General features: G+C 31.0%; 1 protein-coding gene across 1 annotated transcript in view; it reads right to left on the minus strand.

Moving 5' to 3' along the window:
• The window catches only part of LOC140059977 (neutral alpha-glucosidase AB-like), a 31,791-nt gene extending 19,333 nt beyond the window's left edge, over window positions 1-12,458 (minus strand). The window contains exons 1-13 of the mRNA XM_072105989.1: window positions 12,425-12,458; window positions 11,816-11,917; window positions 11,269-11,505; window positions 10,721-10,894; window positions 8,758-8,806; window positions 8,516-8,624; window positions 8,121-8,217; window positions 7,844-7,945; window positions 7,568-7,646; window positions 6,596-6,769; window positions 6,444-6,505; window positions 5,360-5,437; window positions 1,228-1,303 (exon numbers count right to left, since the gene is read on the minus strand). Of these exons, the coding sequence (XP_071962090.1) occupies window positions 1,228-1,303; window positions 5,360-5,437; window positions 6,444-6,505; window positions 6,596-6,769; window positions 7,568-7,646; window positions 7,844-7,945; window positions 8,121-8,217; window positions 8,516-8,624; window positions 8,758-8,806; window positions 10,721-10,894; window positions 11,269-11,505; window positions 11,816-11,916 (1,338 nt within the window). The 5' untranslated portion in view covers window position 11,917; window positions 12,425-12,458. The remainder of the gene's footprint in view (window positions 1-1,227; window positions 1,304-5,359; window positions 5,438-6,443; window positions 6,506-6,595; window positions 6,770-7,567; window positions 7,647-7,843; window positions 7,946-8,120; window positions 8,218-8,515; window positions 8,625-8,757; window positions 8,807-10,720; window positions 10,895-11,268; window positions 11,506-11,815; window positions 11,918-12,424) is intronic.
• Between the last annotated feature and the right edge of the window lie 27 nt (window positions 12,459-12,485).

Below are 12,485 nucleotides of genomic sequence, written 5' to 3' on the forward strand. Positions count from 1 at the left end.
GAACCACGAATTGTAATTGTCAACTATCTTAAACTCAAACAACTTAAATACTTGGTATAATAATCATTTTTATTTTAAAGTCAAAACTATTAGATAAAAAAGAGTACTTCAGACACTTGATGAACTTTACTTAACGGTCAAGTTGTTGAAATGTTTGATTAAACGTTAACAACTCAAGGGGAATAAATACCTAGAAAAAGTTCACCTCATATGGTACAGATTATTAATAACAATATTTAATTAATTTTTAGACAGAAATATTAAGAATAAATATTTCTGACTATTCATAAGATAAAAAAAATTAACCAGTAGATTCAGATGGTCAAAATATTTCTATGAAAGCTGGAATGTACTTGGCATTTTGATATTGAAGAGTTTAATAGTTCAAATAGTTAAATACATTTTTTAAACTCACTTTAACCTGCTTATATAACTAACATCAGGTTTTATTTCAAATAATTCTACCCATAATAATGCCTCAAAATTGAAAATACTAAAATCATGTTATTGAACTAAAAAAATTTAATTTTTTTGTCAATATTTTGCTAAATTTGCCTTTTATTTTATAAAAAAATGAAATATTTGGGTGGATGTGTTTATAAAGGAAGTAACAATTTATAAATGTTGAGGAATTTTGCCAAATCATGACATAATATTTCTGACAAAATCCAGAATTATAATTAACAACTCAAATCAAAGATCACATATTTTGTAGGAAACAAATTATGTTGAATTAATACATTTATGTTGAATTAATACATTTATGTTGAATTAATACATTTATGTTGAATTAATACATTTATGTTGAATTAATACATTTATGTTGAATTAATACATTTATGTTGAATTAATACATTTATGTTGAATTAATACATTTATGTTGAATTAATACATTTATGTTGAATTAATACATTTATGTTGAATTAATACATTTATGTTGAATTAATACATTTTTTAGGATACTAAACATAAAAATAGCATGTAATGTTAATATTTGTTATGTTCTTCCTAACACAAATCTACATGTATCATCTACATGTATCATCTACATGTATCATCTACATGTATCATCTACATGTATCATCACGAAAATCAAAAAGGAAAATAAAAATTATAGACACAACAAAATATCGATCTTGCCCACCCAGAGGAAATGGCATCATGTTGCGTAACTTATGATGATGAAATCAATGTTAAGTAGGGTTAGGGGTTTAAGCAACAACTTACTTTTCTTCCTTTACTTGCAATCTGATCCTGCATTTCAACTGGGTTTGGAAACTTCAGTTTATCCCAAGTCATATATCTGTTGAGTAAATAAAACACAGCAAAGATAAAAGATCATCACCCGATTTGAAGATATATGTGCAATAGCAAAAATGTGTATAACTAACAAATGTAAAAAGGGAAAAGTGGCGATTTTAGACAGCATTTTGGTAACTATATTGGATCCAAGATGGCGGATAATATTTAAATGTAGTTTAAAACCTTCCCATTACAATTCCGGTCATATAAGTAAAGAAGAAAAAATAAACACCACCACTACCATCAACCTATTATGGAAACACCCCTATAAGGGGACACCATTAGGACCCAACAAAGTGTACTCGTTACACCCCTATAAGGGGACACCATTAGGACCCAACAAAGTGTACTCGTTACACCCCTATAAGGGGACACCATTAGGACCCAACAAAGTGTACTCGTTACACCCCTATAAGGGGACACCATTAGGACCCAACAAAGTGTACTCGTTACACCCCTATAAGGGGACACCATTAGGACCCAACAAAGTGTACTCGTTACACCCCTATAAGGGGACACCATTAGGACCCAACAAAGTGTACTCGTTACACCCCTACAAGGGGACACCATTAGGACCCAACAAAGTGTACTCGTTACACCCCTATAAGGGGACACCATTAGGATCCAACAAAGTGTACTCGTTAAGTGGTTTTATTTTTGTTTTATTATTTCCCGTTCTTATTTTTTATTTTATTCATATTTACATTTCAGTTTATGATTTTTCTGTCAATAATATTTATGAGAACGCTTCCATCTAGGGTATGAGTAGGATTAAAAACAATAAATTTCTTTAAATTCATTCAAATAAATTTCACATAATTCCCAATAACCTTTAGTTGATGTCTTTAAAAACATATTAAAAATGAAACATGACCACACATAATAAATGCTTCACATTGTTAAAAATCTCACGGGAGGATGGCAAATAAATCAAATTAAACATAAAATAATTTACAACTAATCACAATATTGAAGTAAAATACAAAAAATATTCACTAAGGATTGGGAAACATATATAGAACTGTCACTCATGTTGAACATAGTAATGTTCATCATAATCCCTCAATAAACACTATTCATGTTGTAAAAACACATTTGAATTAGTAACATAACTAGAGATACTGTATCATTTATAATAATTGTGCAATTCAATTCAAAAGTTGTTACATTAAAAACATTCATTCTTGATGATGATCAAAGATCGAAACGTTGAATCATAGCTTGTCTCTCATTATTTGGAGTCAGTTTTATGCTATGATATTTAAACATAAACATTGAATCATAGCTTGTCTCTCATTATTTGGAGTCAGTTTTATGCTATGATATTTAAACATAAACGTTGAATCATAGCTTGTCTCTCATTATTTGGAGTCAGTTTTATGCTATGATATTTAAACATAATCAGTGCATCTAATGGTTTTTAAAAACATTCATGTTGTAGAAAACATTCTTCAACTGGTTATCTAACTTTTTTTTATGTTTTCAAAAACTTGTCAATAAAAAATCTGCACAGTTCAAAGGAAACTGAATACTTATACATACAGGAAACAATTGGGAGCGTATAAAAGTTGTGTATAGTGAGGAAAATATATAATATAACTTTAGGAACTGCAGGAGGTCAAGCAGATGTTGTCAAGAAAGTAACAGAGGACATCAACATAATTTATTGCAATTCAAATACTAATTACAGTACAATTATCAAAACTTATTATGAGACAAATAATAACTTGTATTAGTAACAAGAGGTCAAGCAGGTATATAAAGGTCATACTTGCATTGCAAAAAAGGACAAAAAAAGTGAAAATCACTTGTAATCAGATCAATTTAACATTTAACAACAAACATAATTCTAAGTTATATAAGTCACATGGTACCATGGGCGATTATTTGTTCAGCAAGTGACAATACGAGAAACGCAAAGTGACATTTGGGAAACGAAGGTCTAAAACGGCTCATTTGTTAACTAAAGATATACATGTTTAAAATTCTTATCATGCTTAAGGAATTAAGAATTCTGTCAAAAGCTATTTCATTCACGCTTACACACGAATTTAGTAATATTAATATGCATAGCAAAGAAATTACAGTCTACAAAACAAACTAAGTTATATTTATATTTAAGAGGCTATATTATTTATAATAAATCACATGTTTTGTAAAGAATAAGCTAGGTTTTACACCTACTTTCTACACATTTTTATATGGCCACGGAAATTAGATTCAGTGCGAACGTAGCTTTAGAAAGGATAAGTCATCTTAAATTAATTCTTTTATACTTGAAACACAGTATCATGGATTGATCCATGTCAAAAGCCTGTCACTCCACCGCTAGTAGTGAGGACTCACTCCACCGCTAGTAGTGAGGACTCACTCCACTGCTAGTAGTGAGGACTCACTCCACCGCTAGTAGTAAGGACTGCTAGTGACGTAAATAAGAACATATTAAGAAGGGTATTTCATATAAAGACACTCCTTCCTCAATCTTAGTAAGAATTGAAATAATTAAGAGTCAAAAGTGAATGATCGGTACAATATTATCCAAGAACTTTTAATATTATATTGAACTTAAAAATAGCATGATTTTGACCAAATCTTGTCAAGTCAAAGTGCAATTAACTCTTACATTATGAGTTTCATGTCAAAACAAGTGTCCACTTCCCATACAGCTGCTTGGCACCCCCATATGTCCATTTATGCCTGATCTTATCTCTAATAATTCAAGTGTTTAGTTCACAATGTTATTTTCCATGGCGTCTCTACATTATCTACACTATCCTTAATAATATCAGAAATAAATATGCTAAAAAGAAAGAATTCTCAAATGACAGCAATTTGCTGAGATAAGAAAGTTAATATTTTGCAGAACATGTTTGACCGAATGTACTTTAGTTAATTAACCACAACTGAAACAAAATCTGAGAAATTTGTTCAAAATGTATTCTGAAGATCTTTGGTACATTGAACCCGAAAGAAAATAGCAAGGAGGGGAGTGGGAATGATTCAATCCTATTAAAGTGCTGTGCTAATTGGGACAAATAAGAACATGACAATTGTATTTATACAAATCTATTATTTGAAGAAGCACAGGAAAAGTGTTTGATAACTTTACAACAACATCCTAATTGGTATTAACTAACAGACTGTGGTTGTGTCAAAAGATGAGAAGGAAGGGTAACACAAAAAAAGTAATGATTTCAACTTTGAAAACGGATTTAAAATGATATTATTTTGCAAAAAAACATGATAAATATAATACATACATCAACAAATTAAAAAAATTTAAACTTGTCCTTGTAGAGAACACAATTCTGCTGATATTTAGAAAGTAATTTTACATTTTGAAGGTTGTGAGCTACTTGTGGGTTTTTATCTATTGGGACATACAATTCAATTCATTCTATAACTTTATGACCTCGTTTCTATTGCTAACTTAAAGATTACACACTAAAATATTACAACAACTGAAGATTATTATGTGAATATGTGAATGGACAAAATAAACAATATATAATGCAACAACACGGTATAACAGAAATGTGCAATAACAAGCTTTCAATAACTTGAGTAGAGTTTCATGTTACATTTAAGACAGAACTCAACACCAACATTTGTCAGCAAAACTAAGCATTCACATGTTAAACATTAAGTTTCTACTTGACTCACTAAAAACACAATTGGATAATAACATACATTTTGATTTAGTTAAAGTTGTGTGTAGGTGTATGACGATAGATGCTGTAAGAACTGTAATAGCAAATATGTATCTGATTTTTTCTTATGAGTAAAAAATTGCAATGGTACGCAACACTGAGTTTTTGACAACCTACACATTGCTACCTAAAATCTGGCCAAAGGAATTTTGAGGAATCGCATGACGAAATGCAGAATCGTACGACGAAGTTCAGAATCGTACAACGAAACCTATCCCGAAGACCTTATATGCGCACAATGAATGATACTGTTTAATGATATTTCACACAGATCAACAAAAATCGAAAGCTGCTTAATATATTTTTTATCTTAAATCCCTGATCTGAATGGTTAGAATTGAACATACCTCTTGCCATCAGTGTGTTCAATATCCAGCCAGATCACATCCACTGGGATGTCGTACTCATCAAAGTTGGCATCGACACTACAACATACAGGAAAAGAAGAAAACAAATCATGTACAAACTTAATCTAATAAAAAATCTCTAAGTACCAGTTCTTAAATTCATTTTTCAAAATTTAAACAAAAACAGATGACTAGTAACCCTCAATTTTAAGAGTTCTTTTTAAGAGTTTTTTTGGACAGTGATCAAATCCAGGGGACATGAAGGGTGCACTTCCTCTGTCCATTACATTATTCAGTAATATGTAGTCTCTTAACATTAATTTTATTAATGTAATCCTGATTTCCAAAACCACATTTTATCATTTTTTGGTAAATACACTTTGACATTGATTGATTATGTGATGAATAAACTTTTATATTCATAGTAAAATTATAATTTGATTAATTTAATGAATTAAAAAAAAATTATTTGAACATTTTTATATAATTTGTATTTATCTTTATTGTTTCTAAATTAATTTTCAGTAAATCACCGAGCGGGTTATAATCACCGAGCGGGTTATAATCACCGAGCGGGTTATAATCACCGAGCGGGTTATAATCACCGCTCACATAATTTGTGCTGCTAATGCCAGTAAATATTATTTGTAGTTTACTGTATATACATTTTAGAATATCTATGTTATATAAACATCACAAACTTCAGATGTAATTAAATATATGGATAACTTTGTTTGAAATAGCATATGGTAGTCTAGACATTTTATGATTTGATAATAGACATTCTTTTTCTAGATTCAAAGATAATATGATGAATTCTTTGTTTTTACAATTTGATCAATTTAGATAAATTTGTGACATAATTATATTTCAACTTTGACAATTGCCAGAAAATGTCTAGAGAAAAATGTGTACGTTTAGTTTTTATAGAGGGCAGTACAACACAATTATAAGTCATAAAGTTCTGTGGACACTATCAAACTTTATGTGACAAAAAAATGTGATGTGCCCATAATATGGACATGATGTCATATCACTACCATATTTAGGCAAATCACTACCATATTTGGGCACATCACATTACCTTTTGACATCATCTTCATCATTGTAGTTCCAACGACATTGGTGGTAGCTGATGGCAAATAGCTGTAACATTAAATATGGTTCCGATAATTAGCATAAAATTAACTTTAGCCATTTAGTATAAATAACTCTATCATTAGTATGTCTACTTACAGGTGGTATAGGCGTGGTTCCTGTTAGTGAAGCATATTGGCTGAATACCTGATTGGGAGAGGGTCCCAAGAGGATAAAGACGTCAATGATACCACTCTCAGAGAACCAATGAGTATCTACTTGAGGAATATCACCACCACCTTTCACCAAATCAAACATTTTGCCAAAAAGAGTCTGAAAGAAAACAATAAAAACTGTAATTTATGGAAAAATTCATATTATATCTGTAAACTATTTTTTTAGAAATCTACCTTAATATTTATTAAAATACATTTTATTTTTACTTTATTTTATTTTATTTCATCAAAACCAACAGCAACGAAAGTTGCCACCTAAAGGTATGAAACATAAAACAGACTATATATGAAGCAAACTTTAAAAAATATGTAAATAGTAAAAATTTGCCTATTGAACATGATTATTTACAAAGAATACAATGAGTCTTGAATGCAAGAATAACTAAATATCAACATTCAAAACTAGACTTATGACTTTTCTCAAATCTATGTAATCTTTTTCCAGAATTTAAATTGTAAAATAGTAGATCTAAATATTATAGATATTATATATTTTTGCTTAATTTAACATTTCAGTTATTTTCTATATTTCAAATTTTCTTATTCAAATTTTTAGTCTTATGTAATTAATTTTATTTATAGGCATTTGTTTTTCTTCAACTTTACTGTTTTTGCTGTATTTTGTATATTGTATCTGTTCTGTGGGTCCCAAATGATCAGCAAATGCTGGATGGATCACCCTCATTAAATAAAAAATAAATAAAATAAATAAATATAATTAAATGAAGTTTCTTGAACTTTGAATATCAAATTAAAATTCAATTACAAACTACAGGAATAATAACCAAGCAGTTGCCTAAACTTATCACTTATATTTTAAGAATGTTTATTTTAAAATGTGTGTAACTCAAAGGGTGACATAAAAATAAGTATTTAAATGAGAATTGCTACATACCCTGTCGGCAGTGTTTGAACTGATGTCTACCCAGGTCTCAGCTGCGTTCAACCAGAACAATCCAATCGTCCGTTCAGTACTATAAATAAAATAATTAATAGTAGTTATAATGAAGTGTGATGTGCCCAAATTTGGTAGTGATATGACATCACCATGTTAATATATAGGCACATACAGTTTGATAATGAAGACAGAGCCTAATACAAATTTTGTTACAAATGTACATATCATAATGGTCATATTCAATAATCACAGTCCATAGTCACTCATACTTACTTGTGGGCCAGCATGTACGGAATAGCGCCATAGAGTGCCATAGGGTTATTAAGTTCATACTCAAATACGTCTAAGTTGAACAATCTATAAGGATCTGTGTTTCTGTCAGAAAAAAATACATTAAACATTGGTTTAAATTTCAAATTTAAATTCTTTCTTTAAACATATTTTGAATAATTTTTAGTTATTGATATCTCTAATTTCTAATTAATTTAATTGGTGCTGTTGAAATATAATTACAACATATAGAAAGGGAAGAATGTTTTCTTAGACATACGTTGTTGTTTTGAGAGCAAAGGAATCTGCATGTTCTGGAATCCCATAAACATGATCAAAATTTACAAATGAGAAATCTAATCCAACGGCAGACGGACCTAAAATAAAACAAATTGGATGCTTTAGTTTAATTTGAAATTCATATTATTAGTCCTTACAGAAATGTATTGCTCATATAATTCTATTACATTTGAACATCAATATAAAATATAAAAAAATGACAAACAAATTATGCAATGAGAATTTAGTTTGCTGTAGGTCACCTTCAAGATTGATTCAAATTGCCTAGATAATATTCAAACCATAATCTCAACCTTCATAACAATTCCCAGCCCATCCTGAGACACAATTTTAACAGACGTTATCAAATGTATTTCTAAATGTAAGTATTCTCACCATTTGGTTTGTGATCCTTGTGTGTTTTAAATGTCTCTTCCCACATTCCTGGTTCCTCCTCATCTTTCTTTTCTTGTTTTTCTTCAGCAGCATTCTCATCCCCTTCATTCTATTAAACACAATAACATTAAGTTGGCTACCAACCTCCCTTAAGAAGCACAATAAAGTATTTAATACAAGTGCCATATTGTGGATGTTTACAACAACAAACTAATTTTAAACATGATTTAAAAATTACAAACCTCTTCATCTGGTTTATTTTCATTTTCATCCTTTTCCTCTTTTTCAGCTCTGTAGTTTAACACAAAAAAAGTGCAATATAAAATAAAATTGAAGAAAATCTAAGTTTTAAATTTGCATTTTTTACTCATATACTACTGCATATAAAGAATTTGTGAGTAGAATATAGTGAAGAATTGTGTTAAGAAAACTGTTACTTGGTTTATTATTAATTTTTATCACATTCGTACATATTTTGTACTAAATATTATTGACATGTGACTGCTTACTTTGGAGGAATTTTAGGCCTAATGGCTTCACAATAATTGGACCAAGAACCCCTTCCCTCATCTGAATTGTACAAGAATCCAAAAACAGAGACAAGACCACAGGCTACTGTATCCGCTAAGCCCGTCACCAGACCGGTCACACCCCTGCAAGACAGCAGGTTTCAGCAGTTAGCAGGGGTAGACATATTTTGTCAGGACCAGCCTAGTTCATATCATGAGGGCAGTCTCATCGACATAGTTAGGCTATATTGATAAGCCATGTTCACAGCAATTACAGTATGTACAGTAGTACATGTAGGTTAAGTGATCTAAGCAAGTTGGGGAAGAGACATTTAAATTGCCATCAATTAATAATTTTCAATATTCATTAAAGGTATTTGATATTTCATGCAAATTTCTTAATTTTTTATAATCTAAAAGTAAGTGCAATCAACATTCATAATTTAAGCAGTGCAATCATTAGTAACAAATTAGCACAAACTAAAATTCCCTGTAAGCATGAAAAAGTTAAAGATTAAGAGAATACGAACACATAACTAGTGAACTAAACCTAGTTTGAATTTGAGTTGAGTAATACAAAGTGTATATAAAGTAAAACAAAGAATATGAATTTAATTATCAAGAACAATAACCTGTAACTTGATAATAATCCATTAAATGTTTACAACTAAATGCCAAGGTGTCATATTAGTTGTCAGTTGTTGTGGTGTTAAGTTAAAGGTAATTATCAACCTGCTGGTGGTGGTACGTGATGGAAGCAAAATCTGAGAAATGATTAATAAATAAGTCTTTAGGTTTACTGTCATTCTGACCATGGAGATTAAGTACTGTTACAGTATGTTATTTAGGTCCTTGAAAATTTGCATTTTATCTTACGATAATTTGAAGAACAACCCATATCTGAAACAAGTGGATTCTACATAGCTTTTATGTGCTATTGATTACAGATGGACAGAGTGTAAGCTGTTTTGATGGCAGACAAAGCAATTCACCATTCACGTATTAATTGTAACTAATTACATCACAGTAGAATCCCAAATTAATTTGACACCTTCAATGAGTTACTCCTTTCATTAGGGAAAAGCCAAGAAACATGTTCCCTGAATAGGAGTGTGTCCCCTGAATAGGAGTGTGTCCCCTGAATAGGAGTGTGTTTCCTTAATAGAAGTGTGTCCCCTGAATAGAAGTGTGTCCCCTGCATAGGAGTGTGTCCCCTGAATAGGAGTAAGTCCCCTGAATAGGAGTGTGTCCCCTGAATAGGAGTGTGTCCCCTGAATAGGAGCGTGTCCCCTGAATAGGAGTGTGTTTCCTTAATAGGAGTGTGTCCCCTGAATAGGAGTGTGTTTCCTTAATAGGAGTGTGTCCCCTGAATAGGAGTGTGTCCCCTGAATAGGAGTGTGTCCCCTGAATAGGAGCGTGTATCTCTACTGTATGTTTAATTATAAAATCAAGCATTAGTATTTTGTGGTGCATTCCATGAGATGTAAATCAGCAAGATTATTAAACCTGATCTGAACAACCTACGCTAAATGACAAATATTCTTATTGTACCAGCAAAATAACTTTGGCATTTTTATGTATGATACAATAGCTGGTTGAGTATTAATTACACAAAAAATGTCCCACGCTTTCCACTTTTAAAAATTTTGTTATGAAAGCAAAGTTAATTAAAATTGTAATTTAATTGTCTCTTTACCCTTTTCTTTTTCTAAGTTCTTCAAAACTCATCAGTCCACGAGCATTGACACTAATGATAAGATCATCAAGTTGAATCACATCAATACGAAAGGGTTGTTTAGTGATCACTACATCAATGTCATTTTCCATGGAAACTTTCACGGTCTGCTGATCCCGGTTTTTAATTGTCCAACTGTAAGAGTACAAAATGGTTTCATATTATATTGTCTTCGAACTTATTTTTCTGTAACTTTGTATAGCCAAGGCAATCTAACAACAAGATGATGAGCACCGGAGATCAAAGGGTGTATCTGTGGCTGCGACACTATCAGATCCACGACCCTTAACACTGTGTGCCGTGGACAATGTGTGCATACAGTAGTACAGTACTGTTGTTATTTGTCGCAGCCAGACATAAGATCAAAGGACTGTCACGAGTTCCTAGCAAGTAGAGTTCAGCCTCCTGTTGTTAGATTGCCTTGGTATAGCTTACATAAACTATTTGTAATTATATAAAATAAAATATCACAATATTAACATTTTTATAAATGTTATGGTGACAATTACCTTTGCTTATGTGGATCTTTAATTATAACATCTGGTACTTCATAACGTTGTTTCAGTGGATGTAGTTCATTGACCTTTAACCTTACAATGTTAGTCTCCAAACCATGCAGTTCAAGAGCAAGAATTACGCCACTTTGTGTATTCAATACATTAAGTTTAGCAACTCCACCGTACACCTGAAAAGTGTCTAGCTGGGCAACATACGGTGTCTGTCCTGGTACAATTGCTCTTGTCCGCCTAGAAAATTCAAAAATTGCATAATTAAATTGTCTAAATAATAGACATAATTATGTAAATTGTTATTTTGCAATTATTGAAATTAGTGAAATATCAAATGTTTCAGTTTAAAAACAAAGGTCTTTTCTGTTATCAACTTCTCTGTTTAATCATTTTTATGCACATAAATTAAACTGGAATTTAAAAAAAAATTTGTGTACGATCTACACAACACATCTCATTTGATTTACTGAAAATCATAAAATACCAAGAAAACATAATAACCATTAAAAAATTAGTTTAATTATTAATTACACAATCTTTGACTTACTTGCAAAATGCACTTTGATCACATTTTTTAAAGTTATTTCTGTCAACTGCATGAATAATTACAAACAAAGCAATCGCGGAGAAAATTAAATGATGCCACATCCTAAAACAAATTAAAATAAACATAAAATTAGAATACTAAATCATAAATGACATGATTATGTTATGAATATATGATACTGTTTTAACTTTTATCCATTTTATTTATGCCAACCAAACCAACTACTACTAGCCTACTACTATACTGGGCCTGGCCCTAGGCTAGTACAACTAGGCCTAGAGCCTATAACTATATACCTAGTTCTAGGCATCTACAATTCGCCGTCAGGGGTAGATAGGCCTAGGCCTATTTAGCTTAGGCTACTACTAGGAGGCCTAGGCCTACTATCTACTCTCTAGCTAGGCCTAGGCTAGTAGGCAGACAGAGAGAGTAGGTAATAAGGTAGGCCTAAACTTTTTTATTACTTGCTTTTTGTGACAGAACGAAACGATCAATTCATTGAAATTAAATCAAAATAGCAGTATTTCATAATTTACATTACACTATTAAACTAGGCCTAGCATTCAAAAACAGTCAACGTATAAATGAGGAAAAACAAATTAGAATTACTTGGACCACGTCAACTTTTGTAACGAGGACGCATCCATCTTGGAAATGATTTTACTCGTAG

Source organism: Antedon mediterranea, chromosome 10, assembly GCF_964355755.1.
Source record: "Antedon mediterranea chromosome 10, ecAntMedi1.1, whole genome shotgun sequence".
Lineage (NCBI taxonomy): Eukaryota > Metazoa > Echinodermata > Crinoidea > Comatulida > Antedonidae > Antedon > Antedon mediterranea.